The following is a 21,803-nucleotide window of genomic DNA, read 5'->3' on the forward strand; positions in this document are numbered from 1 at the left end:
CTCCATATACACATGCAAACATACACATGTATACACTTGCTATGCTAAGAGCTGGAGTTACAAAGAAAAATGCAAGCAGCCTCAAGAAGTTTACATTCAAGCAAGGGATATGGCATGAATCAGCATACACAAGATACATATAGAGTTCATACTGGAAAATCTTAAAGAAGACAATATCATGAGATAGGAAAAACAGGAATGGTTCCCTACCCTTCAGCTAAATCTTGAAGGAGGGTAAGGAATCTAAGAGGCAGAGATGAGAAAGGAAAGCATTATCTGCAGTCAATCAGCAAGCACTTATTCAATACTTATTTTGTACTGGACACTATGTTAGACACCAGGGACATAAAGAGAGGCAAATACACTGTAACTGACACATTATGATAAGGGAGACATGTGAAAGTTTAAGTTCATTCAAGATCTATACAAAGTAGAAGGAAGGTAATCTCAAATAGAAGATGATAGTAATTTTTTTTTAATTTAATTTTATTTAATAATAACTTTGTATTGACAGAATCCATGCCAGGATAATTTTTACACAGCATTATCCCTTGCAATCACTTATGTTTCGCTTTTTCCCCTCCCTCCCTCCTCCCCCCCCCCAAGATGGCAAGCAGTCCTATATATGTTAAATATGTTGCAGTATATCCTAGATACAATACATATTTGCAGAACCGAACAGTTCTCCCGCTGCACAGGGAGAATTGGATTCAGAAGGTAAAAATAACTCGGGAAGAAAATCAAAAATGCAAATAGTTCACATTCGTTTCCCAGTGTTCCTTCTTTGGGTGTAGCTGTTTCTGTCCATCATTTATCCAATGAAACTCAGTTAAGTCTCTTTGTCAGAGAAATCCACTTCCATCAGAATACATCCTCGAAGATGATAGTAATTAAAAAATCCAGGAAAGACTTCCTACAGAAAAGTGGGATCTAGCTGAGACGTAAAAGAAGCCAGCAGAGTTAACAGATAGAGGTGATGAGGAAGAATACTCCAAGCTTAGAGAATGACTACTAGGATAAGGGAACAGATTTAGAAGCCAATGCAGCAGCAAGAATATATCCTGCATCCCAAGAACTGAAGCTTCTCGGGATGCAGAGTTTGCAGAGCTGAGGAGGGGATAGAATCACTCAGAACCCCAGAAGGGAGGAAGTAGTCTGCAGAATGGTCCATATGCAAAACCCAGTATAGCTAAATCATAAAGTTCAAAAGAGAGTAAAATATAAGACAAGAAAAGTATGAAAGGATTTTGTATTTTTATTCTTATACAAAACTGGAAGCCACTAAAGTTTACTGAACAAAGTAACATGATCAAACTTATGATTTAAGAAAATAACTTTAGTACCTATCTGTGGGAAGGACAGATTCAAGCAAAGAAAAAATAATTCAAAAGGTATTCCAACATACTGATCGAAAGACAATAAGGGCCAGACATGTGAATAGAAGGATGTGAGAGAATAAACAAGACTTGGAAGCTTATTGGATAGATGAAAAAGAACGAAGAGTTATGGATGGTTTTGAGGTCCTTGGAATGATGATAGTACCCTCAACAGAAATGAGAAAGTATAGAATAAAAGCAGATTTGGGAGAAAATAAATTAACTCTATCTTGAACATGTTTTGTTTGAAATGTCTACAAGGCATTTCAGTTTAAAATATCCAATAAGCATGTTGAGATGCTGGACGAGAGATCAGGAGAATATGTAGTAGTAGATATTTGAGGGAATCATCAGCATAGAGATGCTAATTGAACCCATATAAGCTGACAAGGTCACCAAGAGAGTGTAAGAAGGAAAAAGAAGCAGATCCAAGAAAGAATCCTGTGGTCTACATACATATCTATTAGAAAGACTATGTGATTTTTTCCCCCAAGATCACAAAGCTGACAATTATCAGAGAAGACTCAAATCCAAGTCTCATAAGACCATCATTCTTTTGACCACCTCTTTGGGTTTATTTATGCAATTAAATGTGTTAAACTTTATTATATGCAGGTGTTCTATTTCTCCCATTACATTTTAAACAAGTAGCAGAGGCTAAATCTTTTCTATAATTATATACTACATCATAAACTACTTCTTAGTGCCTCCCAAATTGTATACAAAATTGCATTATTAGAAACACTACTGGTCTTACAGCCAAAGGCCTTGGTTCAAATTTAAGCTTTGCTAAACTATGCCTAATTGTAGATAAATTATTTCATGTATGTCAGATTCAGTTTCTTAATTCTATAAATGGAGAGTGATAAAACTTGCATCATCCAGGTCTATAGGTTATGAGAATGATTTGTAAAATTCAAAGCACATTACATATGGAATTATTATTCTCATGTATTTGCTGATTTAACAGTAAAAGTTGTGAACATGTAACACCTCTATTCTAATGAAATATAGCTTTTCCCTTTACCATCCAATCACCAAACAAGTTAATACAAGATTGAGATTGTAGCTGCCAGACTACATGAACTCAGGACATAAAAGCATTTGGACAATCATCCGTGGGAGTTCTGCCTTCCTCAGAAACAGGGGAAGTACATACTGGGTTTGGTTTTTCTAAATTACTTTTCCATCTGTTAGGTTAATATTAGTTAACCTTATCATGAGGCACCGCTGCCAAGAGCAGCAGGCTTAGACCAGTGCACACCAAAGATGTCCTCTGAAACAGGACTCTACCCCCTGGGCTATTTCTGCCAACACTGGCACTGGGTGATTGCTTATACTCAATAAAATATATGTAGTCATTTTTGGATGATTTTCCTCTACATATTCTTACATCTCCATGGACAAAGAAGGAATTGGGGGAAGAGGGCCTTGTTAAAGAAAGAAACAAAACTTTAGGAATTACTCTAGCTGCCATCTGGAAACACTATATATGATACCAAGTGAAAAGAGCTATTAAAAAATTAGGAAGAACATCAGACAAGTGATTCAGGAGGACATGAGTTCTATCACTAACAATTTATGTGATATTAAGAAAGTCACAACTCCTGTGACCTTGGTTTTCCCATCAGTAAAATGAAGGGGTTGGATTTAATAATACTCAAGGTCCATTTCAAATTTTAAACAATTCAAATCAACAAGAACTCATGTTTGCAGCTACTTAATGCAAGAAACTGAAAGTATCTCTTCAACTACCAGATTTATATCTTGAACAAATAAATGATTCACCTAGCAAATCTGGGCCATTCTGAGCTCAAATGAGACTCAAATAAAATTACAGAATTTAGAGGTAGAGAGTACTATAGAGATCATAGAGTTCAACCCACTCATTTACAGAAGGTGAGGCTGAGGTCCCAAAATATTGAGTGATGACAGGTCCATCATCATATAGCTTAGTAATGTGAATCAGATCTTTGGATCCCAAATCTAGTATTTTTTTTGCTCTACAAAAGGATGACTTAAAAAGAAAAGAATCAACATCAAAAAGTACAATTTCAGCAATGTTCTCGACTGTTTAAATTGCTTTTCATTTCAAAAAAGAAGTGTTTCAATTATAAGAACAAGTATATTTAAATGAACTATTAGAAGTTCTCCAGGAATCATTAGTGCCTACTACTACTAAATGATGCCCAAGGCTAAATCAGCCTTAAACAAACAGATTCATTTCTCTGATTATATGACAGGATTATATTAAGATGACAGGAAAAAATAATGATGAATGTTGGAGGGGATGCGGGAAAACTGGGACACTGATGCATCGTTGGTGGAGTTGTGAACGAATCCAACCATTCTGGAGAGCAATCTGAAATTATGCCCAAAAAGTTATCAAACTGTGTGTACCCTTTGATCTAGCAGTGTTACTTCTGGGCTTATATCCCAAAGAAATACTAAAGAAGGGAAAGGGACCTGTATGTGCCAAAATGTTTGTGGCAGCCCTGTTTGTAGTGGCTAGAAACTGGAATGAATGGATGCCCATCAATTGGAGAATGGCTGGGTAAATTGTGGTATATGAATGTTATGGAATATTATTGTTCTGTAAGAAATGACGAGCAGGATGAATACAGACAGGCTTGGAGAGACTTACATGAACTGAAGCTAAGTGAAATGAGCAGAATGAGATCATTATACATGTCAACAACGATACTGTATGAGGCTGTATTCTGATGGAAGTGGATTTCTTGGACAAAGAGACCTAACTCAGTTTCAATTGATAAATGATGGACAGAAGCAGCTACACCCAAAGAAAGAACACTGGGAAATGAATGTAAACTATTTGCATTTTTGTTTTACCTTCTGAATCCAATTCTCCCTGTGCAACAAGAGAACAGTTCGGTTCTGTAACCATGTATTGTATCTAGGATATACTGCAACATATTTAACATATATAGGACTGCTTGCCATCTAGGGGAGGGAGTGGAGGGAGGGAGGGGAAAAATCGGAACAGAACCGAGTGCAAGAGATAATGTTGTAAAAAATTAGCTTGGCATGGGTTCTGTCAATAAAAAGTTATTATAAAAAACAGATTCAGATGGCAGTTATTTTTTAATGAAGGATTGAAATGAAAAATATCAGCTATTGTTTAGATTTGGCTGCCAGAGACGCATACCAAATAAGACATCATCCCTACAATTCCTCCCTAAAATACATGCAAATTTAAATACATTTCAACTACAAGTACATCATCATCACAACTTCTTATATACAAAATTAACAAAGAATAATATGTTAGGACTGGCAGGGATCTTAGAAATCATCTCATTCAACCCTCTCGTTTTTTAGATGAGGAAACTGGGAACCAAAGTGTAACATTTCATTTTTAGATACTGAGAAGAATGTGCCTCAAACAACGAGAGGGCTACAGATGATACCATATGGGAATTAAAAGAAAAATGGGGAGTATTTAGCAAGAGAAGAAAGAGGAAGGTGCGACGATCAATTTTTTGAAACCCTGTCACCTGGAAAAAATGAAATCAAGAGAAAGAAGGAAGAAAGTGAGAGAGAGAGAGAGAGAGAGAGAGAGAGAGAGAGAGAGAGAGAGAGAGAAAGAGAAAGGAAGGAAGGAAGGAAGGGAGGAAGGGAGGGAGGGAGGGAGGAAGGGAAGGGAGGAAGGGAGGGGAGGGGGGAGAGAGAGAAAGAGAGAGAGAGAGAGAGAAAGAGAGAAAGAGAGAGAGAGAGAAAGAAGAGAAGAAAGAAAAAGAGAAAGAGAAACAAAGAAATAGAAACAAAGACAAAGAAAGAGAAACAAAAAGAAAGAGTGAGAGAGAGAAAGAAAAAGAGAAAAAGAAAAGAAAAGAAAGAAAAAGAGAAAAAGAATGAAAGAAAGAAAAGAAAAGAAAAGAAAAGAAAAGAAAAGAAAAGAAAAGAAAAGAAAAGAAAAGAAAAGAAAAGAAAAGAAAAGAAAAGAAAAGAAAAGAAAAGAAAAGAAAAGAAAATTCAGGAAAAAAGCCAAATAGATGGAGAATTAGGACTCTGCTTCCTTAGCTAACCTTTTGGTTTAGATCAAATAAAGTTGCATACTAAAGCAAAGGAGATCTTAGTAGTATCTCATTCTAAATTATATAGTTATCTGTAACAGAGGGCTCTAAACTCCAACATGACACAGGGATGGAAGAGAGGGAAACATTTAATGAGGAGACCGGTTTTTGTTGCCTGGCTTTTATTAACAAGTTGTGGAGGCTATGACTAAAAAACTAGCACCTTATTCTTATCCTAAATAGATTCTAGCCACTATATTTTGAGATTGAAGATAAGATAGCAAAAGTATCCCTGAAGAAATGAGCCTAAGAGAATAAAAATTCTGGAGCTACCTGATCAAATTCAGTTGACACTGCATGTTCAGCAATCACTAAGGGAACAGCAGAGCAAAATATGCAGCAGCAGCAGCAACACAACCCACCAAGGGAGACAACTTGCATTGTAGATAGTAGAAGATAAGCAGAGGCCACTCTGCCAGGAAAAAGCCTGGAGAGAACAGTTTGATATCACTAAGAAGATATTTTAATTCTTTAATATCAGTGATCTGATCTGGAACATTCCCTACCCCAGTACCAGGTACCTGGCCCTCATTGATATGTAAGACCCGTGGTATGATTCCCTTTATACACATCTCATTGATGGTGTATTTATGAGAGAGTATGACCTCAGCTTATGATCTGTGGTGAATTTTCTTGCTACACTCTTTTCATATTTTTGCCTTTCCTATGACTGGCTAGAGAAAAACATGTTGCCAGCAGCTCATGAGCTAGAGTTTCAGTGGATGTGATTCCAAAGAGAACTTTGAACATGGAGCACCTATTTTGGCAGTCCAATGTTTGAGACATTGTTTGAAAGGGATGTCTTGGGCCAAAATGGTATAAGATAAAGAAAATAGCAGAGTAACAAGTAATAGAGACCTGGAAATGGCATTCATAGTTCTAAAAATTCTAATGTCCAGTTTTCTCATTTTCCTCACTCAATCTACAATTTACAATTAGTTGTACACATAAAGCCTCATGGTATTAATTAAAATGTATTTCACTTTGCCTGAAAATAATTTATTCTGCATTTGCAGCCACTCAAACTATAAAAATATTAAAGTTTAAATCATAAATCTATTTTGGCCCCCTTATCTGGAATGTACAACCATCTCACCATCTTTGCGTGAATTTCTGACTTCCTTCAGGAAGCTTCAGATGATTCTCTTCATCCTCCAGAAGCAGGAACACTCTTGCTAAGACAAGTATTTTGCATTTAATTTTCTCTGAGTTGCTTTCCTCTACAGATTTTAAGCTCCCTGAGTATGGAAATTGTTTTATTTTGTGTTCAGGACTAAGTAATACATATTGCTTGGTATATTTTTTTCCCAATCAGATGTGTAATTTCACTGGTACAAGGAGCTTCTTGTGAGAATCTCCCTCTAAAAATTGAAGATTGGCTCTAGTTCTGCACTTTACAACCATAAAGAGTTGTCTGGAAGCACCGAGATATTAAGTGACTTGCCCAATCACAAAGCCAGTGTGGATCAAAGGGAGGAAGGATTTTAATATAGCATTCCCTGATTCCAAAGCCCAGTCTATGCATATCCTCTCAAAATAATAGGTAGTAAAAACTTCTTGTTATTGTTAAACAAAGCAAGTGATAGGGGGAAAAAAGGCTAAAGACAGGAATAGGAAAAAGGAAAAAGGGAGGCATCTCCCTCTAGTATATATGTAGTTTATAATTATACATGTGAGTAATTATTAATATTTCCATCCAAGAAAGTTATTATTTTGTTAAGTGTTAAAACTTTGATTATTTAGAAATTCATTTATGTAGAACATATTCCCCAACATCACACAAGTCTACATTTTACATTATAAGGTGGAAATTTATGATCTATTTAGGACTTTCTGACTCATGAAAAATAAAATCATCAACCTGCTCCTCAAGTTTTATGTAATTATCAGAGAGAGAGACTCTAAGTTTCTATTTTTTCATTTTAATTGTTTTGACACATAATTAGCTATGACTGATTAAATTTGAAGGGATATGAAGATAAATAGACAGACAGACAGACAAATGAATATTAACAAAAGACTACTGGATATGAGAAGTGAGTGCATATATTTCTATATGCATATATAGGTGTACATAATAGCATTTTATGACCTTTGCAATATAATAATTTTCTGTAATATTAATAGTAACTTATTTCAATGCTCAAATTTTGTACTAACAAATGATTCTGATCATATCTATAATTTAACACTGATAAGTCACTGAAAACTTTAACATTATTGACTTTCCATTATTTTCCAAACTGTTATTATTTGGTTTGAACTTAAGAGATTCTTTAAATGGCAACTTTCATGACCAAGAATAAAAATCAGACTGATTTCACATTAAATATTTGTACATTCTGATAACAACCCTTTTAAAAGCAGGTATTCCCCACCACTTTAAAAAATGAGACTAACAAAAACTGCAGCAATTAGATTATTGATGTTCATCTTCAGGAAAATAAAATTATCATCACTGTATTTTCTTTCCCTTTTTCCACAGAGACCTGGTTGAAATTTCTATCATCAATTCAATTTAATTCTATTCCTATTTTGCAACATATACAAAGGAACCCATCCCAGCTCACTCCAGTAGAAGTACATAAGACAGATTGGGCTGAGAGGGGGAAAAAAAACAAGATATAAGCTTGGGTAACTGGGAGAAAGGAAATGTCATTCACATAAAGAGAAATTAGGAACAATAGTAATTGTGAAACAATTGGCTTAGTAAATGAATTATACAGAAAATGTTTACCTACTTAAGCAAATTAGTATAAAATGACTTAGAAATACCGACTTCTAAGTAAATACCAACTAATTTTTATATCTTATTCTATTTCATCCCTAGCCAGTTCAGTTTTCTATTCTACTGGTATTCAATAAATGACATCTGCAGAATAAAGGTAAAAGTGAATAAATTATCAGGCCCTTACAAATATCTGTAGGAAATGCTACCTATTCTCAAACTCAACTCAGAATGATCTATCTGAATTTGGACTATAAAACAGACCCACAAAACTGTATTGATGAATCAGAGATAACCAAAGCGAGCATTGAGCAGACACCAAAAAGGAAAAAAGAAAAAAAGATCCCTAAAAAAAGACACCTAGATCCAAGAGAGGAGAGTGAAAAAAGAGAAGTTTGTTTACCCCAAAAAGCCTTCCCTCTGGGCTATTAATGACAGTCTTGGATTGCCCCTTTACAGTTGTACATACTCTCACTTACAATGAGGGACAAGGAATGTGCACAGACTTCAATCAGAATTCTGTGTCTAGTCATGGACAAGCCATTGCAACACTTTCAGTCTAAGAGATGGCAGCCATAAAGAGAGGGACCACAGGGTCAAGTGATGGGTGTGCTTTAACTCCAGCCTTCTGGGAAAATGTTAGTGGGTCCCAGACTGAGATTCATTCTAGCCGAGGACTCCAAAGTTAAAAAGCAGTAAGAAACTGATTTAATATGGAACAACTATCTAGAATTTGTCCTCAACTACTACTGTGAGTATTTCAGATACTGTAAATTGCTCTTTAGCAACTCCAAGTTGGTTTTCTTAGTGTGGAAGTGAGAGGTGAGGAAGAGGAAGTTCAAGTGTTTAGAGCAATATCATAAGGCAAGAAATCTGTATGAGACCCAGGAATGAGAACAAAACTCACTAGAATCTCCAGAGGTCCAAATTAGTTGGCTTTTTCCAAGGAAAGTCCAAACCAAGTTACAGCTATGAATCAAGAGGACTAATCTCTGGGGAAAAGTGATACAAATCAGAAAAAGAATTTTATTTAGAGATTAGTATGCAACTTTCATATTACTTAGCCATGACTATGAGGCAGAATAAGTTTTGTACTGAACATGACATACACCTTGAGTGTCCATTTGTAAACTAGGGTCCTTTTACCTATATTTGTGGAAATCTAGAGATCGATGCTCTGTATTCTAAAGTTTATGGTGGAAATTCTGGGAAAGGACAAAATAAGCCAAAGATATATGTGATACGGAGGTGGGAAAAGGAGGGGAAAGATTGGAGAGAAAAATTGAGCCCAATTAATCTAAATTAAAAACTGCAGAATTAGTCCATAGGCCATATTATTTTTATAGATATCTCATTATCCCAACTTAACTATAAGTTCTTTGAGGGAAGGGATCATATGATAACTAAATGGCATATTTCATCCAGTATGCTCCTAATTTGTTGTTGCCATCCCAAGTAGACAGAAGATTTGTAAAGGGCAAGGAACATATCCTTAATACTTGAATACATACTTAAGCATTTGATAAAACTTAGTGCTGACAGAGGTAAGCAAATAGAATTTAGAAAAAAATGAAATTTAAATGCATTAACTAGGAGCAGCTAGATGGCACAGCAGCTAGATGGCACAGTGGATAAAGCACTGGTCCTGAAGTCAGGAGAATCTGAATTCAAATGCAACCTCAGACACTTAACACTTCTTAGCTGTGTGAACCTGGGCAAGTCAATTAATCCCAATTGCCTCAACAAAAACAAAAAACAAAAAAAACAAACAAAAAAAAAATACATGGGAAATGCATTATTTTAATTCATGTCTATCAAAATTAGAAGCATGAAAAATCCAGAGTTCCAAAGCAATGCTAAACTTAACAGAACTAAAATAAAAGTTGATGCCTAGTTGGTAAGGGACATTGTTGTATTTCTACAACTTAATTTTATATTGTCTCTGCTGCCCTCCCCTGCCCAAATACTCAGTTTTACTCATCTTCGCAGCTTAAGACTTTATATTCACAGCTTCTTCTATTTTGCAGTCCATTTATTAATGCTGACAAGTTTTTTTTTTTTTTTTTTTTTTTTGCTACTGTAGAACATAAATGACAAGAATTAGTCCCTTTTGTATATTTTGGAAGCAGATGGTTTATTTGCATGAATTTAATTTCCTAAGAAAGTTTACTACATTTTGGGACTTGAATAAAATAAGAATGATTGTTTTTATTTTTCATTTAAAAATGCATTTACTTGAAAATGTCGATAACTATAGATTTTTATATATTTATACATCCATATACAAGATTCAAGGCAGCATAATTCAGGGGAAAACATGAAGGCTTTCAGAGTTATGGACTCTAAGTGAATGGCTTTCAGCAAGTCTCTTTAAAACCTTGGGTTTAAGTTTCCTCATCTGTACAATGAAAGAATTGGACTAGATATCTACTAAGGATCTTCCTATTTCTAACATTATCAGTCAAGAAGCATTCATTAAATGTTTACTATCTACATCAGGTACCATTCTAAGCAGTGGAGATAGATGAAAAGAAAGACAAGAAAAGAATATAAACCGTTTATATTCTAATGAGAGAGACTTACCTCAAAAATGAGATATGCGCAAGCTCTATACAGAGTAAAAAAAAGGCAACATAAGTGGGAAAGGCATCAACAACAAGAGGGATTGGGAATAACATCCTGCAAATGGTGGGATCTGAACTGAGAACTAGAAATTAATAAGTGGAAAAGTGGAAGACTACTCCACGCATGGGGAAGAGCTAGGGGAAGAGCACTAAGACAAGAGAGGACCTCCACATTAATGGAATTGCAAGTAGGCCAGTATTGCTGGCTTGTAGAATGTGTGACAGAGAGTAACATTTAAGAAAACTATAAAGTTTTCAGGTCAAGAAGAACAAGTTTATATTTGATCCTACAAGTAAAATGGATGGAATTAATAGAATTTGCTCAGTAGGGAATTAATGTAGTTACTCTTGGAAAGAAAAAAATTACCTTGGAAGCTAAGGTATGATGAATTATACTACTAGGGAGAAATTTGAGGAAAGAGCTAAATTAAAAGGTTGTTGCAATAGTGCTGATAATTGATGATGAGGAACAAGATTGGGTTATGGTTATATGAATAAAGTAGATGTACAAGAAAGATGTTGTGAAGATGTTGAACTGAAAAGAACTGGCAACAGATATAATACAGAGGTTGAACCTGAGTGAGGAAATCAGTACAACATCAAGGTTTTTAATCTGGAACATTCAGTTTGAAATGATTAAAAAGTAAATTATAAGTCCCAATCTCTCAACTATAAAACTAGGATGATAAATGCCAACTAACTTCTCTCATGGGAGTGAAGATCAAATATGATTTTTTTAATGGATTCAAATCCTAGCTCTTCTATCTACTATCTGTTTGACCTCCTGAGCAAGTCATTTAATTTTTCTGGGACTCAGTTTCTATATCTGTAAAATGAAAAAAGAAACAAGTTACTTTCAGCTCAAGCTTTATGATCCTATAAAGCTACATAAGCATAATGTATTATAGAATTACAGAACTTTAGAAGAAAAGGGGGGCAAGCAATTATATAGCACAACCCAAACTCAAAATGTAATCTTCACAATAAAGTACCCAAAGTCAAATCACTATTGAAAGACCCCCAGGAAGAGGGAATCATACTTTTAGAGGTGCTCATGTTTTCTCAAAAGATACTAAGAGAACAAGAGGCATGCCTCTCATATACTGGATGGATCTTCCTAAACAAATTTTCATTAAAATTTTGAAAAGAAGTGTAAAGGGGTCACAGCCTGCCCCTGGTGAATGAAGCACTTGAAGAACTTAGGTGAAGCGAACATCAAAGAGAATTTCAGCAATGGGAAATAATTAGACAGAGCCAATAAGGCAAGAATGCATGCCATTAGTACAGAGATAAGGAAATAACTAGAGAATCATACAATAAAAAAGAAAATTAACTTAGAATAGATTAAAGAGGTCAACTAGCTTGGTCACCATTACCAAGAGACCTCAGATCCCTTTAACAACAGAAAATCCCTTTAACAACATCCTTGACAAGTGTAACATCTGCATAAAAATACCTACTCCCTATTTTTCAGAACTAGTTTTAGCTTTTTAAGTTGCTCAGGTTAGTATAACTTTCACAACTTTCTGACTTTCTTGTGTGTGTTTAATCAACTTTAAAAATACCAAGCTTTAGCGAGGTCCTGGCCTAACACTTCTCTGGCTCTCTGGCCTCAGCCATACGTTCCTGCTAATGTTAATCAATGCTTCAAAGTTCAGTCCTATGTATTATTTCTTTTCATTCTCAATACATCCTTTCCTGTGAGGTAACTGGCCAGCAGACTAGGGCAAAAAGATTTGAGCTGTCAGGTTAGAATTCAAATAAGTCAAAGCCAACAAATATTTGCTAAACACCTAGTATATTCCAGGCACTGTTCTAAGGGAGACACAAATAAAGAAGAAAGTCCTTGATCTCAAGGTGTTTAATGAGGCTTGTGATCTTGACTTCCATGTCCTGAATGTACCTCTTGTTTCCCAATCAGAATAACAAGTTGTTAAGCACAGAGATAGTCTCCACTTTCTATATACATCTCCAAACAAGTAATTGGGCCTGTGCTTGGTACCTAATATCTGACTGATTGCAAGCTGGACTATAGTTATTCTTAGAATAAGGAAAAGGAATTCCCTTTCTCCATCATAAAAAAACATTGATTAGAGTGAGGGGACCTGGAAGCAAATGCTTCCTCTGGTTGCTTATTAGCAGTTAATATCACAGTGACTTTGCTAAATCACAAGCTCTTGGTGCTCTCAATTTCCTCATCTGTAAATTATGATGTTTGAGCTGAATGACTTTTGAGATGCTCTTCGGCTCTAAAACCTATCATTCCAAGAACATTCAGTCTATATGGTACAAAATATTACATAAAGAAACAATGTGGTCTTAGAATCAGAAAATGTCTCAATCAAACTTACTAGCAATGTGACTGAACTGCAAGATCATAGAGTCAGAGCAATAAAAAATCTTGGAGGCCATCATTTGACATATGAAGTCAAGGGAAGTTACAGACCACTCAGGGTCATATGGTTAGTATATACTCTGGATGGTAAACCCAGTACCCTAACAACTATGCGAGGAAAATAACATTGTCTAGAGAGTCTTGGATTTGGAGGCAAAAAGACCTAGATTGAATCCTGTTTCTGTCATTTACTGCCTGTGTGTGACTATGGGCACCTTGGTTTCCTTATCCATAAAATTAAGGGGTTGGATTATATAACCTTTAAAGTCCTTACTTAGTACAAGATCTAAAGAACTTCTGTGATTTATATGCAGATGAGAAATATCTTCACAAAAGTTCTCTGTGTATTATTTTATTTATTGTTGCTTGTAGGCATGTATAATCTACCTATCTTAATTGCCTCACAATGTTCTCACATTTGAATGACCATATTTCCAGGGGGGAAAAGGAAGAAGGCTTTGTAGGCTGTAACAAAGGGTAATAAATCCAATAATAACTCAAGAAGTACATTATTAGTGCCTACTGTATACCAAATATTGGGTTTTCACTTTCACTAGAAAGAAAAAACTAGCATCATAAATTGGAAGTCACAAGAAGGCAGATCACTACTGAAAACAAAAAAAACTTCCTAATAATGACTCCTATTCTAATAATGGAAAACTCTGTTTCTTAGGGTAATGAGTTCTCTGTCACTGAAAGTGCTTAAAAAGTGTTCAGCAACCACTTCTCTGGCTTACTGCAGAGGAATGTGTGCATAAGCAGAAAGTTAGAATACAGAGTTTCTCAGGTGGCTGCCAACTAAGGCTCTACTGCACCCTAATTTTATGAGTGTGGTATAAGAGAATAAGGACAATTAATCTATCAATAAACATGTATTAAGAGGCCATTATGTGCCAGGCACTGTGCTAAATGCTGCATTGTACTAGTATATATTATTTATAAATCACCTCGTGGACTCACTATTCTCTCCAGAAAAAATTCATGACTGGGTGGATTTTGATTTTGACTTGACATGGCAATTTTTATGTGCTAAATGTCCTAATATCTTAAGTGTTATACTTATTTTTGTGACAGTCAAAAAAGTAAAATGGCCAGTTTGAAAAGTAACACTAACTCTCTGAGCACATTCATTGACATCAATAGGACATGAGTACATTTTTGCTTAAGAACAAGACGCATGGGGAAATTATCTGTCCTCTTATTCTGAGAACTAAGGAAGCAGGATATGACCACTGACTTGTTAGCAGTAAAATAAACAAATAAATAAAGGCCAGCACACCTTTGGTGGTGAGAATTTTTGAAGTGACTTCTAGTTTCTCCAAAGGTTCAGTTCCAATGTTTTCCAATTTTATGTCAAGTTGCTGGGTCTCTCCATTATAAAGCTGGACAGACACATTAGTGGAGATTTCATCCCCAGAGGAAGGCTGCAAAGTACGGGCTGACCTAAAATAGCAATAAAACAAAAGACTGACTCAGCATTTTAAAAATTATTCATATCATTGAAAAAGATATATATACTAGAGACATTATAAAATGTAAAGAGAAATTATGAGCCAAGAAAATAGACTTTAGGAATCAACCAAACAACAAAAGTATTAAAAATATGAAATTATATTTAATCCATATGTCCTTAAAATTCAGTTAGCATGCAAAAATTAATTTACATTTTTAATCCCACATCAACTAAATTCCCAAAGGGATAAAAAAATGGAATTTGAAAAAAATTACAAAATTCATTAAAATATTAAGAGAAATTATTAAAAGAAATAGGGACAAAGAGGAACAACATTGCCAGGTCTCAAAATATCTTATAAAACAGCATTCACAAAAACTATCTGTATGGGTTAATACATAGAAAGGAAGATCAGTGGAATAAACTAGACAAAGAATCAGAAACAACAGAATTCAAGAACCCAGTGTTGCATAAAATGGAAAACATAAATTACCTAAGGAAAAAACTCTATTTAAAATGATAAATATTGGTGGGAATATTAGAAAGCAGTCTGATAGAAATTAAGATCAGATTAACAACTTGTATCATATTCCAAAATATGTTCTAAATGGCCATTCAATCTTTAAAAGATCATACTATCAAAAAATTACAGATCATATAATTCTCATAGTTATGTGTAAGATGTATATATTTTTTTCAAGACAATTAAGGTTAAGTGACTTGTCCAGGGTCACATAGCTAGTAAGGATTAAGTTTCTAAGCCCACATTTGAACTCAAATCCTTCTGACTCCAGAGTCTGTGCTTTAGGAGACATATTCTTAACTAAAGAAGAGATAGAAGCAATTACTTGAAACTAAAAAATTTCTGTATAGACAAAACACACCTAGGATAAAAAGGGAAATGGATGAATAAGGGGAAAGAAAACCATTGTATCAAATTTTTCAGAAGAGAAATTCATATCCAAGCTATATAAATAATATATACATGTATATATGCATACACATATATATACAATAATAGACATTTCCTAATATATTTGTGTTCAAAGGGTAAAAACAGTTCTCAAAAGAAGAAATGAAAAGCATTTACAACCACATGGAAGACTGTTCAAATCACTAATAATAAGAGAAATACAAATTAAAACAACTCTGAGATTTTACCTTATATCCTGAAAATTGGCAAAAATGACCTTCCCCCCCCTCCAGAAAATAGCAATACTCTATGTTGGAAGGTACATGGAAGGTTTGCAGAATGATAGGGAAACTAATATGTTGTTGGAGGACCATAAAATAATGCAACTATTTTGGAAAGTAATTTGCATTTGTGTAAATAAAGTATCTAAAATGTATATATATTTTGAAACAGAAATTCCATTATAGGTTTTATACACCAAGGAAGCCAGCAATAAGAAGAAAGTATCTATATATTCTAAAATATTAATAGCAGTATTTTTTGTTGATATTTAAGAACTGGAAACAAAGTAGTTACCCATCAATTAGTCTATGGCTAAACAAATAGTGGTAACAAATGACACAGAATATAACTATGCTATGAAAAATAATATGTGTGATAAGAATCATGGAAAGCCCTCTATGAAATATACAGAATTACAATAATGTAAATGGAAGGAACGATATATCAAAAAATCAAAAATCAATTTAACAAAAAGATAAAGATCAAGCAAAACTCAAATGAAGAGAAATGGGGGACACCACAAAATCATCCCATCATGAAAGTGAAAAGTTCACAGGTGTTATATATTGCATGTTTGAGGTTTTTTCCATATATCAATATGTTAGGTGGTTTGGGATTTTGGTTTTGTTTCTTATTTTGCTCTCTTATAAAAAACACTATTTATTATATGAGAGGAGAAAAGGGAGGAATATTTGGGATAACTATGATAAAATAATAAAGAGAAGATATCAATGAAAAACTTATTTAAAAACAAAAACTCCATTAACTCAAGAGTTTCCAGAATTGGCTCTAGGTCAGGAAAGAGAGAAAATGAGTTCATGACTTGGTTATAAAAATGATTTGCTGTGTGACCACATGAACAAGGCACTGAAACTCTCTGATACTTCAAGATAGTTATATTCATCTTTGTATCACCAACACCTGGTATAAAATCTTATTAAGAAGATAGTTCTAAGTGTTAGTTGATTTTGATAGTTGCCTACTTCAGTACTTCAATGGGTGAGTGATTTCTTTGGGAGAGGGAACTCCCTCACAAACAGTTTTCAACCAACCCATTTCTTCTAATCTTATGCAATTTTGTTTATGCTTTTCATAAATTCACTATAAAAATCTGTACAACGTGCAAGAAGCCATCCTCTGACTCTGAATATTTCACAGATACTAGCAAAACTCAATAGCTGCTCATCTGTTTCCCTCCCTTTAGAGCTTTGTACAATACTTCAAACAAACAAAAAATTCTATCACAAATTTGACAGCACCTTAATAATTGGAAAAGGAAAAAAAAGACATATAAACGAAAATTTAAATGCTTATTTATTACAGCAAGATCTATGAAACACACATGAAACAGGCTACCACATATAAAGCAAAAATTAAATTAAAGACATGTATAACAAACTCTATATGCCACTGGTGAAAAAATGAAAGGGAATTCACAATTCTTAACAAATGACCTCCTGACAGTGGGTCAGCAATGTCATCTTTTATATACAAAGGCTGGAACATTCATTATACATAAAGGATTGCCAACCTAAACTTTAAAAAAAAAAAAAGAAAGAAAAAAGAAAAAAAAAAAAACTTGTGAAAGGAAGCCATATTTTCCAAATGTTGCTTGAAAATCTCTGTTTTAAGAATTTAAAAAATAAGGCTAACTTTAAAATAAACCTCCTTTTAAGTATACTTAGTATTCTTCTTCTCATAATTAGACATTTGAGAAAACTAATTTGTTTCTATATGATGGATAACAGTCGACATCCAGTCTAATTCCTGACTTCACACTTTACGTTAGAGCCAAAGTCTGCATAATTCTGGAAGGAATGTTTAAGCTGGTCCTGCTGATGCTTTTGGTGGAAGGGGTGTCATATTATTCCTACCAATGGTATCTAAAAGAAGATCTGAAAACTAGCAGATTTGATTTTGGACTTTAAATTAGGATTAAGCCCTACATATTCCTGAAGCTATTATCTACATTAACAGGTGTACTCTTTGGTCCTAGGGTTGTTTTTACTTTTATTTGGGAGAAGGAACGAAGCAGAAGGAGGAGTTGAGCGTTAAATTATTTCAGAAACAGTTCAGGTTAGAGATCTGTAAACTTAGAGTATTCCCAAAGTGGTCTGATCCATGGTAAAGTCTGAGAGCTGCCTTCCTGGTCTGAGTTCCACCAGTTCCTGACTTGGATTTGAGCTTCACAACACATCAGTAGGCTTGCCCCTGATTGAAGCTCAGACACTGAGCTGGGCTCAGACACTACCAGTGCCTGAGCTTTCCATCTGGTTTAGTGACAAAACTGCAGGCATACCTATGGTCAGGTATTCTTGCCAAGATAATTTTGTTATGGCCTTTAGACTGGGCTGAAATCTGGAATCAAGAATCCTGCTCTGCTTCACTCCTGAGATGAGAGTCACAAAACTGTTGCTTGTTTCTGTACTTGATTCATGTTTAGTACCTCAAGGCACTCAACTGTTCCTTATCTTGTAATGTCACCCCTAGGCAGAGGTCCTTACTCATTCCTCCTTGGATTGCAGGATTGACTAGTGAATGACAAAGTTGTCAGGTGAATCCTGTTCCTGCATTCTGCCCAGACAGGTCCCTCTATGTTTGTCTGGAGCCTCTTCCTGCTCATGGCCTTCTTTTGATGACTATTCCTATCTAGACTCTGTACAAAGACATCTCTGTGTCTGTGTGATGATCTAAGCTAGAAAAATGATGCATCATCAGTTGGGGAATGGCTGAAGAAGTTATGTCTATGATTGTTATGGGATATTATTGTTCTGTAAGAAACTGATTTCAGAGAAGCCTGTAAAGCCTTACGTGAACTGATGCTAAATGAAATGAGTAGAAACAAAAGAACATTATACACGGCAACAACAATATTATACAAAGATCAACTCTGATGGATATGGCTCTTTTCAAAAATGAGATAACTCAGGTCAGTTCTAATGGTCTTGTATTGGAAAGAGCCATCTGCCCCCAGAGAGAGGCCTGTGAGAACTGAGTGTAAATCACAACATAGTATTTTCACCTTTTTTGTTGTTGCTGCTGTTAACGTGCTTGGTTTTTTTTCTCATTTTTTTCCTTTTTGATCTGATTATTCTTATACAACATGACAATTGTGGAAATATGTACAGAAGAATTGCATATTTTTAACATATATTGGATTATTTGCCATCTAGGGGAGGGGATGGAGAGAAGGGAGGGAAAAAAATTTGAAGTAAAAGATTTTGTAAGGGTGAATGTTAAAAAGTATTTATGCATATGTTTTGAAAATAAAAAGCTTTAATAAAAACTAAAAGAAAAGCTTGGCTTTATAAGTTTCTGCTGCTCTACCATCTGGGTTCCTCCTCATTCTTTACTTTTCTAGTGGCCTAAATAGTATTGTGCTCTCTTTCAATGGAAGATGGTCAAAAAGTTTCTTCTTTAAATCATTCCACATTCTGAACTCTGAAAGATCAATTTAAATAATCATAATGAAATGCCCATTCTTTCCAAGGCTTATGCTACAGATCAGGAATATAAAGATTGAGATATAACAGATTAGGTCATTAAAAGTGGGGACTTTTCTTTCCTTAGCAGAATAAAAAGGTACTATCCATTGTTTTTTCATCTCATGAAGTAGAATTTTTTAAAATGTGAAATCAAAGGCTTTCACATGATTGCACTGAGGTAACTTCTCTGGAGTATTTTCATTATATAGGAAGATTTCCTCACAGGATCTTAGATTATAGTTGTTAAATGTATCTCTAAGACACATGACACAATGATTATGTCTGACTCATTGACTGTTATCTTGTTCCAGTATCTTTCCCTCTCCTTTTCTTTCCTGACCAGCATAGGATAATGGGCATTTGGAGCATTCTGTTCCTTTGCTGGATCCAGATAATATAAACTAGATAGGGCCGTAACTGAAATTTTTGTGAAACAGAAAGAATGACTTGTATTGTGAACATTTTATGGAGAAATTAGGCTGTCAGGAAATGGAGAACAATGAAGTCATGTTTTTTAATCCTTAGTACCAAATTGAATTGATGGCTACTCTTGGTTTAACTAATTGAAATAAGTTAGAGTGTCTGCATTTTGAATTAGTGTGGCTTAGCCAGAAGTTAGTATGTTGGGGAAAATTCTTAAATTCCCTACCAGAAATGTGGCTAACAAGATAACAATCCTTCCTAAGTATATAGCATGTTACCATTCTCACAACATCTCTATAAAGTAGTGATGCCTATATTGCCCCTTTCAGTCCCAATTATTATACACTTCTTTCCTCACGTATTCTACTTCTGTGGCAATATATGATTCTGCCTATAGGCCTTTTTGCACGCTATAGGTCCTCTGTCTTCACCTACCTAGAGTCTTCACTGACCTAGAGAATCCCTAGCTTCCTTCAAAGCCCAGCTTGGGTCCATCACATTCTGGAAGCCTTTCTTGCCTCTGAAATTGGTAGCAGCCTCTCCATTCCCAACTACTTAGTTTCACTTTTTATACATTGGGCAAATACTTATTTGTGTCCCTTAGGGAAAGTGGCGCTTCATTTTTCTCTCTTTATTGCTAGCACCCAGTCCAAACTTGGCCCACAGCAGTTGTTCAAGAAATGCCCATTTAATTGGATCAGTTTAACTGATGAGAAGGGCCCAAGATTCAGAATTGGGGTGATGTGCCTAGGGTTACACAGCCACTAAGTAGGACAGCAAGGCCAGGAATTCTGAGCTGGTTTCTGACTTCTCATCTAATGCTCTTTTCACCATAGTAAACTGTCCCATTAAAACCCTGATGGTCTAGGCCTGAGTGGGTCAGTTCTTAATGATACAAGGAAAGTTTCAAGAGGTGTTTTTCTTAGAGGGATCCATGGCACAAGAAGTGAACATCAGGGCACAATTCTGAGTCATTCGATTGTTTTACTGAAAGACCTTTTGTTACAGATTCTACATGTACACCCAACCTTTAGTATCACTGTGGCTTATATAAATTAGATAATTGGTATTTTGTATTCTTATTGTGAATGTGTCCAGAGTCTATCCTGCATTTGTATGCATTTCACTGACAATCATAGGAATCAGGAAAATATCACTGTAAGTAATAAGCTTGGAACAAGCTAGGGATCCCAAAAGCCAAAGGATAAAGGGAATATATTCTAGGTCAGATCTAATTCACACCAGTCCAGTGTTCATGTCCAAGACTGGAATGTAATAAGATACCCATCAAACATAAAATACAAGAAAAATGGCTTGACCTATAACAAGGGAGTCAAAGGATATAATTGCTAAAAACCAAACATTGTTCCGCTGCCTTCCCATTCATCAAGGCAACAAGACAGAGTCAAATGTTCACTGTGCAAGCCATTGGAAATTCTGCCAAAACTGACAAACATCAATTTCTTATAAGCTATTTTTTAAAATATCCTAGGCCTGTATATCAACCAAATACATGGGCTCCTTACCTCTTTAAATGGAAAACATCCCAGTTCATGTAAAATAAATGTTATTTATGTGACAGAGTTCAATCTAGCTATTAAGAACAACCTATAGACTGTTTGCCATCTAGGGGAGGGGATGGAGGGGGAGGGAGGGGAAAAATCAGAACAGAAGCAAGTGCAAGGAATAATGTTGTAAAAAAAAATTACCTTGGCATGGGTTCTGTCAATAAAAAGTTATTATAAAATAAAATTTAAAAAAAGAAGAACAATCTATACAAAATTAAAGAGATAAGAGATGGAAGGTGAGGTATAATAAGCAGGCCAGTTTGGCTTGAACCTAGAATGTATTAAGAGGAGTAATTTGTAGTAAGTCTTCAAAGGCAGAATGGAAATAGATTATGAAGGTCTAAAAAAGGTTAGTTTCCATTTTTACTCTAAAATAGGAAACGAGTTTGATATTCTAAAGCAACAAGTGACATATACAAATACCTGATATAGGAGTATTAATTCAATAGTTGTAGGAAGGAC

General features: G+C 34.9%; 1 protein-coding gene across 3 annotated transcripts in view; it reads right to left on the minus strand.

Annotated features, from left to right (window-relative positions):
• TRAPPC9 (trafficking protein particle complex subunit 9) overlaps positions 1-21,803 on the minus strand; it is a 1,007,235-nt gene that overhangs the window by 746,241 nt on the left and 239,191 nt on the right. For all 3 annotated transcript variants that reach the window (XM_051971143.1, XM_051971142.1, XM_051971144.1), the window contains one exon: positions 14,497-14,660. In XM_051971143.1, the coding sequence (XP_051827103.1) occupies positions 14,497-14,660 (164 nt within the window). The remainder of the gene's footprint in view (positions 1-14,496; positions 14,661-21,803) is intronic.

The sequence above is a fragment of the Antechinus flavipes genome, chromosome 1 (assembly GCF_016432865.1).
Source record: "Antechinus flavipes isolate AdamAnt ecotype Samford, QLD, Australia chromosome 1, AdamAnt_v2, whole genome shotgun sequence".
NCBI lineage: Eukaryota > Metazoa > Chordata > Mammalia > Dasyuromorphia > Dasyuridae > Antechinus > Antechinus flavipes.